Source organism: Bombina bombina, chromosome 1, assembly GCF_027579735.1.
Source record: "Bombina bombina isolate aBomBom1 chromosome 1, aBomBom1.pri, whole genome shotgun sequence".
Taxonomy (NCBI): Eukaryota; Metazoa; Chordata; class Amphibia; order Anura; family Bombinatoridae; genus Bombina; species Bombina bombina.
Genome location: NC_069499.1, coordinates 1,492,452,347 through 1,492,474,528, shown reverse-complemented (window position 1 = coordinate 1,492,474,528; position 22,182 = coordinate 1,492,452,347). Strand labels below are relative to the sequence as shown.

Sequence of the window (22,182 nt, the reverse complement as noted above, 5' to 3'; positions counted from 1 at the left end):
AATGTTATTAAAAGAACACACCTCCTAAACATCAGATGCCTATGCTTTCACATAAAATGTATCCTAGGGATCAAATATAAAAAAAAGAGTAAATGGTGAAACAGAGGGATCCACTAACCCTAATGATTCACATGAGCCATAACATATTCAGGGAATACTTCACCCATAAAGTATTAACCCCTAGTCCTGCGTCCTGCCTAGAATATCCTGCCCCAGGATATATATGTCCCAGAAATAATGCAGCATAAATCTTTCAGAAGTGCATGTCCCCCAAACACAGAAGATCAAGCACAGGACAGCCTACCCGGTGTGAGTGGACGCCACTCCTCGCATAAACCTGCAGAAAAAAAGAAAGAACAGAGTAAGCCTACTCTGGCTTTCTATACTAGGGCAGCAACATGTTAGGAAAACGCAGTGAAGCCCACTTCACAAGTTCCTAACTGCTTTAAACGTGGAGAACAGCTAGACCCAATCTTGAAAGGAAAGATCAGAGCAAACCTACTCCAACTTTTAAAATAATAAAATCTTGATTGAAGTGAAATAAATCCAATCTTCTTCAAACACCAAAACTTCACCTCCTCCTTGCACCGAAGACAAAGAGAATGACTGGGGATTGTTGGAAGGTAAGTGATACTTAACAGCTTTGCTGTGGTGCTCTATGCCTCCTCCTGCTGGCCAGGAGTGATATTCCCAGTAATTGATGAAGCCGTGGACTCGCCATATCTTAGGAAAGAAACAGTCTATCAGCCCAGGAAAAAAAAAAAATCACACAAAGCAGCATGTAAATAATACACTGATTAGTTAACCCCAAATGTTCAATAAACCCCCTTCAGAGGATATTAAGCCTGGATCCTATAAAAGTATAAAGGAGCCACACTGTGACCCTGCTATAGCTTTTTACGGGTAAAAATTTAAATCGTCTTACCTCCAGGATCCATGCTGTGGAACAGAACACAGCCTCTCAAGTGTTACAGTCTTATAGCAGCGCTCCTGACATGGACTTGAGTGAGAGAAAGCAGGCAGTGAAACTAGTCAACACTGATTGCTTAGGAGCTGTTAGCAGTAGTCTGGATGGTTTTGCAGAAAAACTTTCCCTGCATTTCCAGACTAACTCATCAATACTCTCACTGAGAGGTTGACATGACTACTTAAAACTCCAGTCCTATCTCGAAGGACAAATACCCTTTTGTTGCCAACGGTTTAGACATTAATGGCTGTGTGTTGCGCTATTTTGAGGGGACAGCACATTTACACTGTTATACAGGCTGTACACTCACTACTTTACATTGTAGCAAGCTGTCATTTATTCAGTGTTGTCACATGAAGATTTACAAAAATGTGAGGGGTGTATTCACTTTTGTGGGATACTGATTTAGATAGGGCATACATTTTTAAGCAACTTTCTAATTTACTCCTATTATCAATTTTTCTTCGTTCTCTTGGCATATTTGAAAAAGCAGGAATGTAGTAAGCTTACGAGCCAGCCCATTTTTGGTTCAGCACCCTGGATAGTGCTTGCTCATTGGAGTCTGCAACAAACTGAGAACCACAAGGATGTGACAGCCTTTGTAATTTTTAAGCACATACAAAACACAAATGGACTGCACTCAGACTGGATTGGGTACACATCCTAAGTCACTGTAAAAACAGCAGCCCTGAATACTTACAGATTGTTGTACAGTTACATTACAATTTACAAAACTAAATTATCAACACAAGACATAGAAAACCTGTCACTCTGGCAAGAACATAGTAATATTTAAAAGCAAAAATGGCAGCGATAGTTGCATATGGCGGGGGTTAACTGCAGGAGCTAAGTATTCTCAAAAAGAGAAAGAAAGAAAGAAAGAAAGAGAGAGAAAGAGAGAGAAAGAGAAAGAAAGAAAGAGAGAGAAAGAGAGAGAAAGAGAAAGAAAGAGAAAGAGAGAGAAAGAGAGAGAAAGAAAGAGAGAGAAAGAAAGAGAGAGAAAGAAAGAGAGAGAAAGAAAGAGAGAGAAAGAAAGAGAGAGAAAGAAAGAGAGAGAAAGAGAGAGAGAGAGAGAGAGAGAGAGAGAGAGAGAGAGAGAGAGAGAAAAAGAAAGACGCAGGGAAAGGGGCAGTTTCACAGGGTGAGCCAGCCTAACCTCATCAACAGTGCTAAAGGGAGCTCCTAAGTAAGTTTTAAAAAGGTTTTATACTGGATTTTTAGATCAGTAACTGTGCATATTCTTCTTTACAGTAGTGTTTATTATATACAAATATTGTGTGTGTTAGGGTACGTACTGTTATAGTTTTCTCTCTCAGCCATTCTGGATCTTTCTCATCTTCACTATCCACTTCCATTTCTTGGGGTCTCAAAGGCAAGCAAGTATCACTATGGAAATACAGACGATTGTGACCACTGCTATATGTTCTCTGCTGTTCTACCTCTCCATCTTCAGATTCCAGGAACTCCGACATGCTGGCTTTTGTACGCTTCGGTCTGAGGAAGATATTTCACTATTACTGAAGTTAATTTAACCAGTAAACACTGCTTGACAATGTGTACTGTCGATACATTAACAAAATAAGGCTGGAAAATAACCCACTGGGTTAACTTGTATATACAGGTGGCCCTCGGTTTACAACGGTTCAATTTGCGCCGTTTCAGAATAACAACCTTTTTTTCAGTCATGTGACTGCTATTGGAAAGCATTGAGAAGCAGTGCATTGATTAAATTGGCAGTAGGTGGAGCTGTCCGCTTGTGTTGCAGCAAAGATATGCAAGCCAAGCAAGCTGAAATTAATAAGTTTAACCAGACCTGAGCTATCGAGCAGATTTCAAAGGAACAAGATCTACCTGTCTATAAATCAGTCCAGATTGGAATGCATAGAAATAACTGTTTGCAGAAAAATGCAAGTAAAGTCTGTGTTGTGTGATTATTTTATTAGGTTTATAATGCTGTTTAGCAAATGTCTGTTCATTTAACTTAGTTTAATTATATATTCTGTGTTGTGTAATTATTTTATTAGCTTTATAATGCTGATTAGCATTTAAAGTCTTAATTTCAAAGCTTTAAAAATAATGTATTAGGTGTTACTTATGACAATTTTGCGAGGGGCCTGGAACCTAACTCCCTCACTTCCCATTGACTTGCATGAACCAAACTGGGTTTCAATTTACAAAGGTTTCAATTTACAACCATTCCTTCTGGAACCTAACCCCAGCGTAAACTGAGGGCTACCTGTATTTGCAAACTTTAAAGATCCATAATGGTTCACTTAGGCACACAAACATAAAATCTGGAAAGCAAATAAAAGGTTATTTATTTCACACAGGTGGTGGGAGTCCACGATCCATTACTCCTGGGAATTACTCTTTTCTACCACTAGGAGGCAATAAAAATTCCAAAACCCCTAAAGTTCTATAAAACTCCTCCCACCTTACACAAGCCGTAGCCTTTACTTTGCCTCCACTGTAGTAGTTTGAAGAATGAAGACGTGCATTTGATTCTTCAAAGAGAGGGAATTTCAGTCTATATTGAGCCTGGTTCCCCTCAGAGTACAGTGCTTGTCAGAAGGATGTATATGGGGTATGGTTTATAATTCTTTAACCTCATGAGAATTTTTTTCATAAACCCTCTATAAATTGGTTTCAGGGATTTGTATTTTTGCCTCCCTTTATGGATCTACAATATACTCCTATTCCATAACCTCTGCTGATATGTTTCACTACTGGTTTTGCTGTCGGCTGCTTGTTTGCTAGTAGACTAGTGTCAATTGATAAGTATCTTATTAACATCTAGCCACTCCCATAGCTATGTTATGGACACTTAAGATTATATATATATATATATATATATATATATACACATACACACACACATATATATATATATATATGGCCCTGGGACAGATCCTTTTCACTACCCCCTTGCTGTCTTGTGCATATACGATTTTTTTTGGCGCGTTTAGTCTGTATTTTGCGTGTTGGCCTCAAGTTTGACGAGCGTGGTGGTTGTGCACGTCATCGCACTTCCCTTTAGTCTTTCTACAGTTTACTTGCGTGAAGGCCGGTTTGCTCACATTCGTCCTCTGTTACATGTGCATCAGATTTTGACGCACAAAATTCCTTTTTATCCGTTAGGTTTTGTTTGCGCACACTGATGAGCGTTATCCATCCACAGATTTAATGCTGTCTCCTGCTTTGTTTTGCAGTTCTGCTAGGTGCACATTGTACCTGTGAGTCTATTTTATTTTAAAAAAGTGCTACTTAGGAAGGGATAAGTCGTTTTCATTCCTCAAGAGCTTTTAAGGGGGTTAATAGTGTTTATTGCTTTGACAAATACTATAATGGACCAGTCGGATTTTGTCCCTAAATCTCCTAAACACCTTTCTACCATTATTAGGTGTGCTTATTGTAAAAAATATGAAGTGCCTTCTCCAGCTCATTTATGTGGATTGTTTAGATTTGTTAATGCAATCAGACCAATCTAATGCTGTTTCTTTGGGAACTAATGAGTCTACTGTTTGTTGATTACAGGATAATGTTGATTTGGTGTCACCTACTGTGAAAAAACATTATCAAGGCTGCAGTTTCTGAGGCACTGGCTGCTCTCCCGCCTTTAGACAAGCGTAAATGGTCAGTTTAGATTTTACCTTCTACAAGTGCTACGTGCCCCGAGACCAGGGATACTGTTGTCTCTTCAGATGGTAAAGTTTTCTCTAGGGATGAGGAATCCTTATATGATGTTGAACCTGATATTTTCTCTTTTCTTTTGTAAAGTTGAGTATATTTGTGCTCTTTAGTTACTTTAGGGGTTAAAAATCCTAACGTTTCTGATTAAAAGCCTTGTAAATTGTTTAAATTCCATTTTTAAGATTGTTAATCTCCCCGAGGTTTCCCCTATTCCTGATACTTTCTCTGATATGATTTCTAGGAAATAGTCTAAGCCAGGTAATTTGTTTACTGCTTCTTCAAAATGTTAACAGTTATATTATTTACCGACTGCTAATTTACATTTACGGGAAACTGTTCACAAGGTGGATGGGTCAATTTCCATTCTGGCTAAACATACTACTATTTCTTTGGAAGACAGTTTTTTAAAATACCCTTTCAACTTAAAGAAAGTCTTTTCATAGAAGTCTTTCAACTTAAAGAAAGTCTTTTCATAGAAAGGCCTTTTTACAGGAAGGTTAAATTATTAGGCCAGCTGTTTCTATTGTGGATGTAGATGCTGCTTCTACTTACTGGTTGCCTAGTCCTTTAGAGCAGGATTCGGATGACTCTGCTATTGCAAATCTTTTGATTTTGCTCAAGAGTGCTAACTCTTATTTGTAATGCTGTATTTGATATTATGAAGATTAATATCAAAAGAATGTCTTTAGCAGTCCTTGCCAGGAGAGATTTATGGCATAAATCATGGTGTGCTGATATGGTGTCTAAATCTAGACTGTTATCTCTCATTTCAGGGAAAAAGTTATATGGTTCTGATTTAGATTATATTATATCTACTGTTACTGGAGGTAAAGGGGCTTTTCTCCCTCAGGACAAAGTCTAGAGGGAAATCCAAAGCTTCTAATCGTTTTCGTTCCTTTCGTCAAAATAAGGAACTCCTCTGCTCAAAGTAAAGTCTACACTAGTTCAGTCTGGAGACCTAATGCTAACTGGATCAAGTCAAAGCAGGGTGAGAGATCTGTCCCTACTACCAGAACTGCATGAAGATTTGGTGCTCGATCAAGAAGTTCTTGTTGAGGGCAGGTAAAGCCTTTTTCTGGAGGCTTGGTTTCAGTCTGTTCCAGACCTCTGGGTTCTGAATATAGTTTTCCAGTAAAATTGAATAGGATTCAGAACAAGGTTTTGTCTCTCCAATGTTCCAAGGAATCCTGTAAAAGCTCAAGCTTATTTCCCGTCTGTCTCAGATCTGCAAGATATGGGAGTGAATGTTACAGTTCCTTTGCAAGAACAGGGGATGGGATTTTATTCAAATCTCTTTATCAATAAGAAGGAAGGTACTTTCAGACCAGTTCTAGATTTAAAAGCTCTGAACAGGTTCAGCAAGGTCAGTTTATGTCGAAATATTTTTTTATTGAAGTTTTTCAATTTGAACAAATTGAACAATAATAAATGGACCTTTTCAAATTACAATAAGATTTGTTACATTACTTAGCACAGTGGATATGATATATATAGTATATAATTGTACACGGTCTGAATATGAAGTCCATGATGATTGTCTGACTTGGTCCATTATCTTAAGACTGTAATAAATTTCCGGTGTTTTCAGGTTAACATTTATATTAGAGGTAGAAGGGAAATTATGGAAAGAGTTCAGAGAGTAGAGAGGAAAGAAAAGAAGAGAGAAAGAGGAAAAGAAAGATCTGAGATGAACTTGTGGTATCTGCTTATAATTTTAACTAAGTCTTATCAAACCTGGTCTCTACCACACCTCCTTGTCTGCATTCTAACAATATCCTCCCAGACCTTTAAGAACTCGTTTCTGTTGTCTAGTAGAGAGGATGCAATGCTGGCCATTTGATGGTAATATTTAATTTTGTTAAGTATAACATCATAATGAGGGATCGAAGACTTCCAATATTTTGCTATAACTGTTCTGACAGCAGTACATATGATACCCACTAGCTTTAAAGAATGCCTCGAGAGACCCACAATGGGAAAGTGTAGGAGGGCTTGCTCCATATTGAGCGTAATCTTCTTATTAAATATTTTGCTCAGTAACTCTGAAGTGGCTACCCATACATTCACACTTTTCGGGCACTCCCACCACATGTAAATGTATGTGCCCTCAACTTGACAACCTCGATAACACTGGAGTAAACATGTGTTGTTTGAGTCTAACTGGTAATATCTGAATCTGCTTGGGTGATTATACCATCTATATATAACCTTTATATAGTTTTCTTTCAAATTTGCGCTGAAGGAGCAAGACAAACCTTTTTGAATTCTGTCTGCCCATTCTTTAATATCTTTAGAGAGATTGACCTCTCCTTCCCATTTTTTGATGAAGTTTAATGTCTCTGGCAGATGGCCTGATCCCAAAAACTTGTATAGACTAGAAATTGCACCTCTAACCCTAGTTGCGGAGCTACATCGTTTTTCAAACAGTGTGGGATTATGTCCTTAGGTTTTCATACTTAGTCTATTCTGGATTTTAACCGGAAGTAGTGAAACCAGGAGTGTGGTGTAGTAGGTGTAAGGTCATTGTACTGCTCAAATGAGAGGACATCAGCATCTCGTAATGTATAAGCTTTTGTTAGCCCATATTTCGCTGATCTTGTTTCTGCTACAATGTGGGCAAACAGCTAAAGGTGTCAGCGGTGAACTCTTAGGGATCAAATTATATATTTTTTTGGAGGTTATCCCATAGACCCAAGGTATGTGCTAGCGAGACATTTTGTCCAGGTGTCTGGTCTGTCTTTTTTAAGCGTCCAGAACATCTGATAGATTGGATTAAGATTTAACATGTAACTCTCTAATTGGACCCACGCTAAATCGCTTTTAGAGTTGTGTAATTGCACTATTTGAGCTAGTCTAGCTGCATTAAAGTAAACCTGGAGATCTGGCACTCCCAGTCCTCCCTGTCCTTTGTTTTTTAAGAGGGTGTTCCTATTGATCCTCGCCTTTTTATGAGACCAAATAAATTCAAGGACATGTTTCTGTAGTTCTTTGATATCTTTTGGGGGAACATTGATAGGAAGCGATCTAAACAGGTATAATATTTTTGGAAGTATTACCATTTTGCTAACCACCATTTCCCCATAAAATGATATCTTGTATGTGCCTCAGGTTTTCATTTCTTTATGAAGATATTTATAGAGGGGGGAAATAGTTAAGTTTATACAGATTTCCTAGATTATATGGGATTGAAACTCCAAGATATTTTATCGCCTGAGTTGCCCATTTGAAATTAAAATTAATTTTGAATAGCTTTTTGTATGACTAGGAAGATGCACCTCAATTGCCTCACATTTGTCATTATTTACCTTATAATCAGACAAGGCTCCAAAGTTTAGTAGAAGGTTGTATAATATTGGTAACAAAAATATGGAACGCTTCACGAATTTGCGCGTCATCCTTGTGCAGGGGCCATGCTAATCTTCTCTGTATCGTTCCAATTTTAGTATATGTGCTGCAGAAGCGAGCACATCCAAAATAGATTTAAAGCACACTTACACCTTCGTATTCCTTTAAACAAAGATCATTTTCAGTTTCTGCATAGGCATTTTCAGTTTGTTGATCTATCATTTGGTTAGGCTACAGCTCGACGAAAAAATTCACGAAGGTACTGGATGACCTTTTATCTGATCAGGTCACAGGTTATTGCACTGTTTTCATACCAGGATGACATTTTAGTTCAATCTCCATCTTTTCCTTTAGCAGTATCTCACACTAACCAGACAGACTCTTGCCGTTTCTTCAACAGCGTGGTTGGAGGATCAATTTTCCAAAGGAGTTCTTTTGAACCTCAGACAAAGGTAACTTTCTTAGGTTTTCAAATAGATTCAGCATTCACAAATCCTTCTCTAACAAAGCAGAGAAGGTTAAAATTGGTGTCAGCTTGTCTGAACCTTCAGTCCCTCATTTTCCTTGGTGGTTCTGTGTATGGAAGTACTAGGTCTCATGATTGCAGCCGCAGATGCAATTCCATTTGCTTGATTTCACATGAGGCCTCTTTAGCTTTCTATGCAGCATCAATAGTGCAGGGATTATACTCAGCTGTGTCAAAAGGACATTTTTGGATCCCAGTACAAGTCAGTCTCTAACCTAGTGGCAGGATCATCAGTTTATTATTTAGGGAGCTTTATTGCTCATCCTACCTGGTCTGTGATCACTACAGAGCTCTTCAAGTTTGGACTCTGTTGAAAAGGTAGTCTCATCCCCATTTCCAGACAGACAGACAATGTCACAGCAGTAGTTTGTGTCAACCATCAAGGGGGAACTCAGTTCCGTTACAATGGAAATTTCTCTGATTCTCTCATGGGCAGAAACACATTCTTCTCTAGTCTCTGCAATTCATATTCCAGGAGTGAGCAACTGGGTGCAGAGTTTTTCATCGTCAGTCTCTACACATCCAGGGGAGTGGTCTCTTCACAAGGATGTGTTCAGATTGTGGATCTTTGGGGTCTCCCAGAGATAGATCTAATGGCCTCTCGTTTGAACAAACAACTTCCAAGGATCCTCAGGCAGTTAGTGGATGCTCTAGTAGTTCAGTGGCCTTTTCAACTTGCTAATCTGTTTCCCCCTCTGGTACTTATTCGCAGAGTATTTAAACAAGATAAGGTTAGAGAAGTCGTCTGTAATCCAGATTGCCACAGCATGGCCTCAGAGTATTTGGTATGCAGATCTGGTTCAGATGTCCAGTTGCCCTCCTTGACCATAATATGTACTTTAATTACTTTACCTGCAAATTTATACTACAGTGCCTCGCCATTAACCCTTTCTTTTTAGTTTCTGAATTGTAAGGCTCAAACTCCCCCCACACATTTCCTTCTATGGCTGAATCTATAGCTATTGTTTTTAGAAGGCCGGTAAATGCCGCTGCACACTACACTTGTACTATGCCCAGCAGTGAAGGGGTTAATTAGGTAGCTTGTAGGGTTAATTTTAGTTTTAGTGTAGAGATCAGCCTCCCACCTGACACATCCCACAACCTGATCCCTCCCTGACCACCCCTCTAACAGCTCTCTTCCCTCCCCTACCTCACAATTGTCACCGCCACCTTTAGTACTAGCAGAAAGTCTGCCAGTACTAAAATAAAAGATATATATATATATATATATATATATATACACACACACATATATATATATATATATACACACACATATATATACAGTGGATATAAAAAGTCTATACACCCCCGTTAAATTTCTGTGATGTAAAAAAATGAGACAAAGATAAATCATTTCATAACTTTTTCCACCTTTAATGTGACCTATAAACTGTACAACGCAATTGAAAAACAAAATTAAATCTTTTAGGTAAAGGGAAATAAAAAACTAAAATAATATGGTTGCATAAGTGTGAACACCCTTAAACTAATACTTTATTGAAGCACCATTTGATTTTATTACAGCACTCAGACTTTTTGGGTATGAGTTTTTCAGCATGGCACATCTTGACTTGGCAAGATTTGCCCACTCTTCTTTGCAAAAACACTCTAAATCTGTCAGAATGTGAGGGCATCTCCTGTGCACAGCCCTCTTCAGATCACCCCACAGATTTTGAATTGGATTCAAGTCTGGGCTCTGGCTGGGCCATACCAAAACTTTAATCTTCTTCTGCTGAAGCCATTCCTTTGTTGATTTGGATGTATGCTTTGGGTCGTTGTCATGCTGAAAGATGAAGTTCCTCTTCATGTTCATCTTTCTAGCAAAAGCCTGAAGGTTTTGTGCCAATATTGTCTGGTATTTGGAACTGTTCATTATTCCCTCTACCTTGACTAAGGCCACAGTTCCAGCTGAAGAAAAACAGCCCCAAAGCATGATGCTGCCACCACCATGCTTCACTGTGGGTATGGTGTTCTTTTGGCAATATATACAGTGTTGTTTTTGCGCCAAACATATCTTTTGGAATTATGGCCAAAAAGTTCAACTTTGGTTTTATCAGACCAGAACACCTTTTGCAATATGATTTTGGGAAACTTCAGATGTGTTTTTGCAAAATTTAGCTGGGCTTGGATTTTTTTTTGTAAGAAAAGGCTTCCGTCTTGCCACTCTACCCCATAGCCCAGACATATGAAGAATACGGGCGATTGTTGTCACATGTACCACACAGTCAGTACTTGCCAGGTATTCCTGCAGCTCCTTAATGTTGCTGTAGGCCTCTTGGCAGCCTCCCAGACCAGTTTTCTTCTCGTCTTTTCATCAATTTTGGAGGGACATCCAGTTCTTGGTAATGTCACTGTTGCACCATATTTTCTTCACTTGATGACTGTCTTCACTGTGTTCCATGGTATATGTAATGCCTTGGAAATTCGTTTGTACCCTTCTCCTGACTGATACCTTTTAACAATGAGATCCCTCTGATGCTTTAGACGCTCTCTGCGGACCATGGCTTTTGCTGTAGGATGTGACTAACAAAATGTCAGGTAAGACCTACTAGAACAGCTGAACTTTATTTGGGGTTAATCAGAGGCACTTTAAATGATGACAGGTGTGTACTGACTCCTATTTAACATGATTTTGAATGTGATTGCTTAATTCTGAACACAGCTACATCCCCAGTTATAAAAGGGTGTTCACACTTATGCAACCATATTTTATTTTTTTATTTTTATTTCCCTTTACCTAAAAGATTTCAGTTTGTTTTTCAAATGATTTGTGCAGTTTATAGGTCACATTAAAGGTGGAAAAAGTTCTGAAATTATTTATCTTTGTCTCGTTTTTTTACATCACAGAAACCTGACATTTTAACAGGGATGTGTAGACTTTTCATATCCACTGTATATATATATATATATATATATATATATATATATATATATATATATATATATATATATATATACACACACACACACACACACATATATACACACACAGTATATATATACACATATATATATATATATATATACACACACACACAGTATATATATATATATAAATAAAAGATAACATAATTTATGCTTACCTGATAAATTCCTTTCTTCTGTAGTGTGATCAGTCCACGGGTCATCATTACTTCTGGGATATTACTCCTCCCCAACAGGAAGTGCAAGAGGATTCACCCAGCAGAGCTGCATATAGCTCCTCCCCTCTACGTCACTCCCAGTCATTCGACCAAGGACCAACGAGAAAGGAAAAGCCAAGGGTGAAGTGGTGACTGGAGTATAAATCAAAAAATATTTACCTGCCTTAAAAACAGGGCGGGCCGTGGACTGATCACACTACAGAAGAAAGGAATTTATCAGGTAAGCATAAATTATGTTTTCTTCTGTTAAGTGTGATCAGTCCACGGGTCATCATTACTTCTGGGATACCAATACCAAAGCAAAAGTACACGGATGACGGGAGGGATAGGCAGGCTCTTTATACAGAAGGAACCACTGCCTGAAGAACCTTTCTCCTAAAAATAGCCTCCGATGAAGCAAAAGTGTCAAATTTGTAAAATTTGGAAAAAGTATGAAGCGAAGACCAAGTTGCAGCCTTGCAAATCTGTTCAACAGAGGCCTCATTCTTGAAGGCCCAAGTGGAAGCCACAGCTCTAGTAGAATGAGCTGTAATTCTTTCAGGAGGCTGCTGTCCAGCAGTCTCATAAGCTAAACGAATTATGCTACGAAGCCAAAAAGAAAGAGAGGTAGCGGAAGCTTTTTGACCTCTCCTCTGCCCAGAGTAAATGACAAACAGAGAAGACGTTTGTCGAAATTCCTTAGTTGCCTGTAAGTAAAATTTGAGAGCACGGACTACATCCAGGTTGTGCAGTAGACGTTCCTTCTTTGAAGAAGGATTTGGGCATAAGGAAGGAACAACAATCTCTTGATTGATATTCCTGTTAGTGACTACCTTAGGTAAGAACCCAGGTTTAGTACGCAGGACTACCTTATCCGAATGAAAAATCAAATAAGGAGAATCACAATGTAAGGCTGATAATTCAGAGACTCTTCGAGCCGAGGAAATAGCCATTAAAAATAGAACTTTCCAAGATAACTTTATATCAATGGAATGAAGGGGTTCAAACGGAACGCCCTGTAAAACATTAAGAACAAGGTTTAAACTCCATGGTGGAGCAACAGTTTTAAACACAGGCTTAATTCTGGCCAAAGCCTGACAAAAAGCCTGGACGTCAGGAACTTCTGACAGACGTTTGTGTAACAGAATGGACAGAGCTGAGATCTGTCCCTTTAATGAACTAGCAGATAAACCCTTTTCTAAACCTTCTTGTAGAAAAGACAATATCCTAGGAATCCTAACCTTACTCCAAGAGTAACCTTTGGATTCACACCAATATAGGTATTTACGCCATATCTTATGGTAAATCTTTCTGGTAACAGGTTTCCTAGCCTGTATTAAGGTATCAATAACTGACTCAGAAAATCCACGTCTTGATAAAATCAAGCGTTCAATTTCCAAGCAGTCAGCTTCAGAGAAGTTAGATTTTGATGTTTGAAGGGACCCTGTATCAGAAGGTCCTGTTTCAGAGGTAGAGACCAAGGTGGACAGGATGACATGTCCACCAGGTCTGCATACCAAGTCCTGCGTGGCCACGCAGGTGCTATTAGAATCACTGATGCTCTCCCTTGTTTGATTCTGGCAATCAATCGAGGAAGCAACGGGAAGGGTGGAAACACGTAAGCCATCCTGAAGTCCCAAGGTGCTGTCAGAGCATCTATCAGGACTGCTCCTGGATCCCTGGATCTGGACCCGTAACGAGGAAGCTTGGCGTTCTGTCGAGACGCCATGAGATCTATCTCTGGTTTGCCCCAACGTCGAAGTATTTGGGCAAAGACCTCCGGATGAAGTTCCCACTCCCCCGGATGAAAAGTCTGACGACTTAAGAAATCCGCCTCCCAGTTCTCCACTCCCGGGATGTGGATTGCTGACAGGTGGCAAGAGTGAGACTCTGCCCAGCAAATTATCTTTGATACTTCCATCATAGCTAGGGAGCTTCTTGTCCCTCCCTGATGGTTGATGTAAGCTACAGTCGTGATGTTGTCCGACTGAAACCTGATGAACCCCCGAGTTGTCAACTGGGGCCAAGCCAGGAGGGCATTGAGAACTGCTCTCAATTCCAGAATGTTTATTGGCAGGAGACTCTCCTCCTGACTCCATTGTCCCTGAGCCTTCAGAGAATTCCAGACGGCACCCCAACCTAGAAGGCTGGCGTCTGTTGTTACAATTGTCCAGTCTGGTCTGCTGAATGGCATCCCCCTGGACAGATGTGGCCGAGAAAGCCACCATAGAAGAGAATTTCTGGTCTCTTGATCCAGATTCAGAGAAGGGGATAAGTCTGAGTAATCCCCATTCCACTGACTTAGCATGCACAGTTGCAGTGGTCTGAGGTGTAAGCGTGCAAAGGGTACTATGTCCATTGCCGCTACCATTAAGCCGATTACCTCCATGCATTGAGCCACTGACGGGTGTTGAATGGAATGAAGGGTGCGGCAAGCACTTTGAAGTCTTGTTAGCCTGTCCTCTGTCAGGTAAATCTTCATTTCTACAGAATCTATAAGAGTCCCCAGGAAGGGAACTCTTGTGAGTGGAACGAGTGAACTTTTCTTTTCGTTCACCTTCCATCCATGTGACCTTAGAAATGCCAGCACTAACTCTGTATGAGACTTGGCAGTTTGAAAGCTTGAAGCTTGTATCAGAATGTCGTCTAGGTATGGAGCTACCGAGATTCCCCGCGGTCTTAGTACCGCCAGAAGAGCACCCAGAACCTTTGTGAAGATTCTTGGAGCTGTAGCCAATCCGAATGGAAGAGCCACAAACTGGTAATGCCTGTCTAGGAAGGCAAACCTTAGGTACCGATAATGATCTTTGTGAATCGGTATGTGAAGGTAAGCATCTTTTAAATCTACAGTGGTCATGTATTGACCCTCTTGGATCATAGGTAAAATTGTCCGAATAGTCTCCATCTTGAACGATGGAACTCTTAGGAATTTGTTTAGGATCTTTAAGTCCAGGATTGGTCTGAAAGTTCCCTCTTTTTTGGGAACCACAAACAGATTTGAGTAAAACCCCTGTCCCTGTTCCGATCGTGGAACTGGATGGATTACTCCCATTAACAAGAGCTCTTGTACGCAGCGTAGAAACGCCTCTTTCTTTGTCTGGATTGTTGACAATCTTGACAGATGAAATCTCTCTCTTGGAGGAGAGTATTTGAAGTCCAGAAGGTATCCCTGAGATATTATCTCTAGCGCCCAGGGATCCTGAACATCTCTTGCCCAAGCCTGGGCGAAGAGAGAAAGTCTGCCCCCCACTAGATCCGATCCCGGATCGGGGGCCCTCAATTCATGCTGTTTTAGGGGCAGCAGCAGGTTTCCTAGTCTGCTTGCCCTTGTTCCAGGACTGGTTAGGTTTCCAGCCTTGTCTGTAGCGAGCAACAGCTCCTTCCTGTTTTGGTGCAGAGGAAGTTGATGCTGCTCCTGCTTTGAAATTACGAAAGGAACGAAAATTAGACTGTCTAGTCTTGGCTTTGTCCTGAGGCAGGGCATGGCCTTTACCTCCTGTAATGTCAGCGATAATCTCTTTCAACCCGGGCCCGAATAAGGTCTGCCCTTTGAAAGGTATATTAAGCAATTTAGACTTAGAAGTAACATCAGCTGACCAGGATTTTAGCCACAGCGCCCTGCGTGCCTGAATGGCGAATCCTGAATTTTTCGCCGTAAGTTTAGTAAGATGTACTACGGCCTCCGAAATGAATGAATTAGCTAGTTTAAGGACTCTAAGCCTGTCCGTAATGTCGTCCAGAGTAGCTGAACCAATGTTCTCTTCCAGAGACTCAATCCAGAATGCCGCTGCAGCCGTGATCGGCGCAATGCATGCAAGGGGTTGCAATATAAAACCTTGTTGAACAAACATTTACTTAAGGTAACCCTCTAACTTTTTATCCATTGGATCTGAAAAAGCACAGCTATCCTCCACCGGGATAGTGGTACGCTTAGCTAAGGTAGAAACTGCTCCCTCCACCTTAGGGACCGTTTGCCATAAGTCCCTTGTGGTGGCGTCTATTGGAAACATTTTTCTAAATATCGGAGGGGGTGAGAACGGCACACCGGGTCTATCCCACTCCTTAGTAACAATTTCAGTAAGTCTCTTAGGTATAGGAAAAACCTCAGTACTCGTCGGTACCGCAAAATATTTATCCAACCTACACATTTTCTCTGGTATTGCAACTGTGTTACAATCATTCAGAGCCGCTAACACCTCCCCTAGTAATACACGGAGGTTTTCCAGTTTAAATTTAAAATTTGAAATATCTGAATCCAGTCTGTTTGGATCAGAACCGTCACCCACAGAATGAAGTTCTCCGTCCTCATGTTCTGCCACCTGTGACGCAGTGTCTGACATGGCCCTAATATTATCAGCGCACTCTGTTCTCACCCCAGAGTGATCACGCTTACCTCTTAGTTCTGGTAATTTAGCCAAAACCTCAGTCATAACAGTAGCCATATCCTGTAATGTGATTTGTAATGGCCGCCCAGATGTACTCGGCGCTACAATATCACGCACCTCCCTCTGAGCGGGAGATGTAGGTACTGACACGTGAGGCGAGTTAGTCGGCATAACTCTCCCCTCGTTGTTTGGTGAAATTTGTTCAATTTGTACAGATTGACTTTTATTTAAAGTAGCATCAATACAGTTAGTACATAAATTTCTATTGGGCTCCACTTTGGCATTGCAACAAATGACACAGGTATCATCCTCTGAATCAGACATGTTTAACACACTAGCAAATAAACTTGCAACTTGGAAATACAATTCAATTAGAATAATATTAAAATGTACTGTGCCTTTAAGAAGCACAGAAGATCTATGACAGTTGAAAATTAATAAATTGAAACAGTTATAGCCTCAATCCTTGTAAACAACACAACTTTAGCAAAGGTTTAATCCCATTAGCAAAGATAACAAATTCTGAAAGCAGGAAACAAATTACAGAATAAACGTTTTTTATCTCAGTCAAACTATAATTCTCACAGCTCTGCTGAGAGAAATTACCTCCCTCAAAATAAGTTTTGAAGACCCCTGAGCTCTGTAGAGATGAACCGGATCATGCAGGGAATACAATGAGTTGCTGACTGAAATATTTGATGCATAGAAAAAGCGCCAAAAAACGGCCCCTCCCCCTCACACACAGCAGTGAGGGAGAACAGAAACTGTCAGAAAAACAGATTAAGCAACTGCCAAGTGGAAAAATAGTGCCCAAACATTTATTCACACAGTACCTCAGCAAATGAAAACGATTTTACATTCCAGCAAAAACGTTAAACATAATCTCTAGTTATTAAACAGCTTTATGTATTTCTTACAGTGTAATTCTAGTGAAGTACCATTCCCCAGAATACTGAAGTGTAAAGTATACATACATGACATTATATCGGTATGGCAGGATTTTCTCATCAATTCCATTGTCAGAAAATAAAAACTGCTACATACCTCTATGCAGATTCATCTGCCCGCTGTCCCCTGATCTGAAGTTTACCTCACTCCTCAGATGGCCGAGAACAGCAATATGATCTTAACTACTCCGGCTAAAATCATAGCAAAACTCTGGTAGATTCTTCTTCAAACTCTGCCAGAGAGGTAATAACACACTCCGGTGCTATTTTAAAATAACAAACTTTTGATTGAAGATATAAAACTAAGTATAATCACCATAGTCCTCTCACACATCCTATCTAGTCGTTGGGTGCAAGAGAATGACTGGGAGTGACGTAGAGGGGAGGAGCTATATGCAGCTCTGCTGGGTGAATCCTCTTGCACTTCCTGTTGGGGAGGAGTAATATCCCAGAAGTAATGATGACCCGTGGACTGATCACACTTAACAGAAGAAATATAGATATCCTTTTTTTTAAAATATATAATGCAGTGTTAGATCCCCCCTTAGCCCCCAACCTCCCTGATCCCCACCCGAAAAGCTCTATAACCCTCCCCTTTACCTATTTGCCGCCATCTTGGGTACTGGCTACCTAGTTTGCTAAAAAAAAATAAAAATGGATATTTTATATAAAAAATTAAAAAAAAGCATTTTTCTGTAATGTAGCAGTCCCCCTTAATACCCTTCCCCCCTCCCAGATCCCTTTCTCTGTGTTTATTACCCCCTCCCTCCAATATAGTTAATGGGCTTAAAATCACGGGTGCACGCGCACACGCCCCCTTGCGTGCTCCCGGTAACATGCACAAATTAAGAAAAGGATCTGGAAAGGCCTCCAGTGATGGGCCGCCCACCCACCTCCCTGCAATGGCTCCCACCCACCAACGATCTGCACCATCGCTGGCCGATGCAGAGGGGGCCACAGAGTGACTCTCTCTGCATCAGTGGCTAAGAAAAGGGTATTGCAGGATGCCTCAATATCAAGGCATTACTGCAATACCCTGGAAGCGATCACGATCGCTTCCAGAGTTTCAAACCCCAGAGGAAGTGTCAGGCACGTCCTTGGTCACTAACTATTTTTTTGTAGGACGTGTCTGACACGTCCTTGGTCGTTAAGGGGTTAAACATAGGGATTTCCCTGATCCTGTGACTGAAATCTTGATTCAGGCTCGTTAGCCTGTAATTAGGATAATCTATCACAGTCTGGAAGGCATTGATTTATAGGTCATGGTTTTTCTTGGCATTCCTTCAGAATGACTAGGATTTTGCAGTTTCTGCAGGATGGTCTAGATAAGGGCCTATCTGCCAGTTCTCTGAAGGGGCGGAGTTCTGCTCTCAGTTTTGTTCCACAGAAAGATTGCCAATCCTACTGATATCCATAGTTTTGTTCAGGCTCAAGTTCATATTAAACCTGTAATCAAACCTATTTCTCCTACATGGAATCTTAACCTGGTGTTAGGGTTTTACATGCTCCTTTAGAACCTATGCATAAACTACTTTCTTGGAAATTGTTATTCCTTTTGACTATTTCTTCTGCTGGAAGAGTGAGTTATCTGCTCTCTCTTGTGAACCTCCTTATCTGACTTTTCATCCCGATAAGGCTGTTTTATGGACATCATTTGATTTTTTGCTTAAAGTTGTTTCTTCAGATAACTTTAGCAGAGAGATTGTTTTTCCTTTTTTTTGTCCTAATCCTAAGAATGATTCAGAGAAATCTTTGCACTCTTTGGATGTTGTTAGGGCATTATAATATTACATTGAAGGAACTAAGACAAACTTCTAGTTTGTTCATTCTTTTTTGATGTCTCTAGGAAAGTTTTTATTCCTGCATAGAATCATAATTCCGGTTTTGTCTGGAAATGGAACGGTATTTGCTAAATGTTTTAGTGCCTTTTACTGGATTTAAGCACCATACACACTGCTTGCAAAACTGCAAAGCTAAATGCCAGGCCAATTTTTTTTTTTTGCTCTGGGGAATGTTGACAGGGTCAGTACCCATAAGTTGAATTGGAGCAGGGCTAAACAGTTAAGATTTTATCCCCCATCCAAGTTTGTATTTAGGTGCAGACCTTGATCGAGAGGTTTTGGTAGGGGGTAGGTTACTACTTTTTCAGGAAGTTTCGTTTTAGTCTGTTCTGGTTCCTTGAATTCTTAAAATATTCTCAGATCAAGGAATCCCAAGGGAGGGTTTTTTCTGTTCTGTGTTCCTAGAAACTCTGTACTATCAGGAAGATGGGAACGCTATACTTTTCATTATTATATAAGTAGAAAGGAACTTTCAGATATATTCTGATCTAGAACCGTTGAACAAGTTTCCCAAGTTCCTACTTTCAAAATTTACACCATTTAGACTTTTCTGTAAGTTTTGCATTTATGAATGAGCATTTCCAGTTTCTTGCTCTTCGGTTTGGCCTGATTACAGCTTTCAGAATATTCTCCAAGGTTCTGGATGCCCTCTTATTGGTAATGAGTTTTCAGGATATTGCAGTGTTTCCTGGCCTGGATGATATCTTAGTTCAAGTTCCATCTTTTCATTCGGCAGTATTTCTCTCCTGTAGACTGTTTCTTCAACAACATGGTTGGAAAGTCCCTTCTCCAATTCACTGGTTCCTCAGATAAAGGTTGCTTTTCTGGGGGGTTTATAGATGCAGTATGTTTTTTTTTCTTTGAAGCTTGGGGTTTGCCTGTTAGAACCTTTAGTCTCTGTTTTTTACTTCATTTCCTCTTTGCATGGAGGTGTCAGGTCTCATGTTATTGGCCTTGGTTGCTATTCTGTTTGCTTCCATTCGAGTCCTCTAGCTTTGAATCTTTTTCCAATGATACAGGAACCTCAGTGTTTCTGTCTTGGTGGATGAGCTATTAGTTTCTGGATTTGTAGATGAGCTATTAGCTCTTTATGCAGGGGGCTTATTTTGTCTAATCTCTACAGATGCAATTCTTTTTCAGAATGGAGGGGGGGCATCTGGGTTTTTTAAAAGGCATAAGTAGTTTGGTTTCCTCAAGAGGCAAGGTTACCTGTTGAGGTTATAAAACTCTGCAATATTCAGGGCCCTTCAGAGTTGGCCTCAATTGTAAGTGAATTGTTTTCTCTGGTTCAGATTAGACTGTTACATCTGTAGCTCATGTCAATCATCAGAGGGGAACTTACAGTTCCCTAGGTATGAGGAAAGTATCTATTTCTTTCATGTACAGAAGCTTATTGCTGTCTGCTATTCATGTTACAGGATGGAAGACCTGAAGACTGCTTTCCAGTTATACAGTCTGTAACAGTGGTCTCTTAATCTGGTTATGTTCTATCACATAATAGATCTTTGTGGTCACCCAGCGATTGTTGTGATGGCTTCCTGGTTAAATCTCAATTTTCCCAGGTACCATGTAAGATCCAGCGTTTTTTGAAGACCAAGCTTCTTCTAATCCCCCCTTTAACTCTATTCCAGTTTCTAACACTGTTTGCGGCACCACTATCTCCCCATCACCACAAGTCCGTTGCCTCATAACCCACATCCAATTGCTCTCTTCATCCTGTCGCAACCACCGACGCAATAACTCCAAAATTTATTAGTTTGGGTGCTGACACCACTAAGTATCTCATCCATTCCCTGGTAATTTTCCGATTTGACTACTGTAATAACCTACTAACGGAGGTGGGGCGTAACCGTGCAGGGACATGGCCGCACTCTAAGCAAGCCCTGTAACATGTCTTAGGTCTTTGGCTTATTGTCAAAGTACCGGTCAGAGGGAGATTCCTAAAAGTCAACTAAATAACAGAGACTGAATCAGGGAACCGATACCTATAGCTGTTCCAACACTTCCAGTCAACTCCTGGACAGCCGTAATAATAGCGGAGGTAGAAGAAAACTTAACAGCCGACAACACGGAGGACTCTGTGATAAGTACTGCCGTGAATACCACGCTCAAGTATAGCCCTGTTTGCTCTTGAAGCAGAGGAGAGATCTACAGGGGTGTTCCGGGTTAATAGGGTATACAGCGCGGGGACCACCGCCATTGCCCTGTAACACGTGGTGAGTCTTTTGAGGTTCGGCAGGAGAACTGTGTCGCCGCAATATAATATTTGCTTAACCTTATTGTGCCTCCTGGTCTAACCACTGTTTGCCGAGGGTTGCCTTTAGTAAATCAATCCAGATCAGACCTAAAAAGAAAAAGAGGGGGCGCCCTAAGTGTAGGAGAGAAGATGTGACCAAATAATTCTATACTTCTATAATAATTCTATACTTATGTATCTAGATGTTAGATTAATATTAAAAAATGCTAAAGTGATAAATCAAGGTGATATACTGTGGGAACCAGTGTCAATGTGGTTTTAAAGTGATAAATCATACAATGTGCAATGTTATACAGTGTTAATCGATAGCAATGTGATACAGGGTAAAAGTAATAAACAATCAAAACAAACACAGTGATAATAAAATGAAAGTCTCTATTGGGATGGGAGGCAGCTATCTGTGATGATCCAGGCCAGGATCCAGGAGCAGCAATCTATGAAGAGAAAAGACAGAAGCGCCACATGGCCCAATATTGTTTGATCCAGAATAAATAGATCTTAAGGTGATGAGTAAACTCACGTTTAGTAGAGCACCTCAGTTAGTGCTAGATATACGGTCTGGGATCTATTTGGTCACCCAGAAGACCAACTTCCTGCACAGGAGCTGATGTCTGTATAGACAGAAGGAAAACACAGGTGCCAATATGGCCTAGTATTGCTGGTGCAAAGGTGTCAATACAAGCAAAGAGATGAATAATACTCACAAAGTGTAAAGCACCTCTCGTGGTGCTATAGAGGCATGAAGGGGTCAATTCAGTCACCCAACAGACTTGTAGCCAGACATCCAAATGGATCCAGAGGTGCAAAAGGATCCCACAATTGATCCAGAAAAGGAATTAATCCTCAGGAAAAGGATAAAAGATATATATCCCAAAGAAAGATGCAGCAAGTGTTCAAAATATTAAAAAGTGACTTTAATAAAATTGTAAAAATAACAGGCAACGCGTTTCTCAGCCAATGGCTGTTTCATCAGGCTTCATAAAATGTTTACTGAACACTTGCTAGATATACCCTAAACCTAAATTAATTGATATTAAACAGGTGGTAGTGGGATGGGTCTACTTAATCAGTAATATGATCCCAACCAATCAGTTGCTAC

The 22,182-nt window shown here is 40.3% G+C and overlaps 1 protein-coding gene and 1 non-coding gene across 2 annotated transcripts in view; both read right to left on the bottom strand.

Annotated features, from left to right (window-relative positions):
• The window catches only part of LOC128653847 (polycomb protein SUZ12), a gene marked incomplete at its 5' end in the record, with an annotated part of 125,861 nt that overhangs the window by 79,929 nt on the left and 23,750 nt on the right, over window positions 1-22,182 (bottom strand). The window contains 1 exon segment of the mRNA XM_053707384.1: window positions 2,263-2,461. Coding sequence (XP_053563359.1) covers window positions 2,263-2,439 — 177 coding nt within the window.
• Window positions 8,018-8,124, bottom strand: LOC128646391 (U6 spliceosomal RNA). Its single transcript, XR_008400319.1, has one exon. It is a non-coding gene; the product is annotated as a U6 spliceosomal RNA (small nuclear RNA).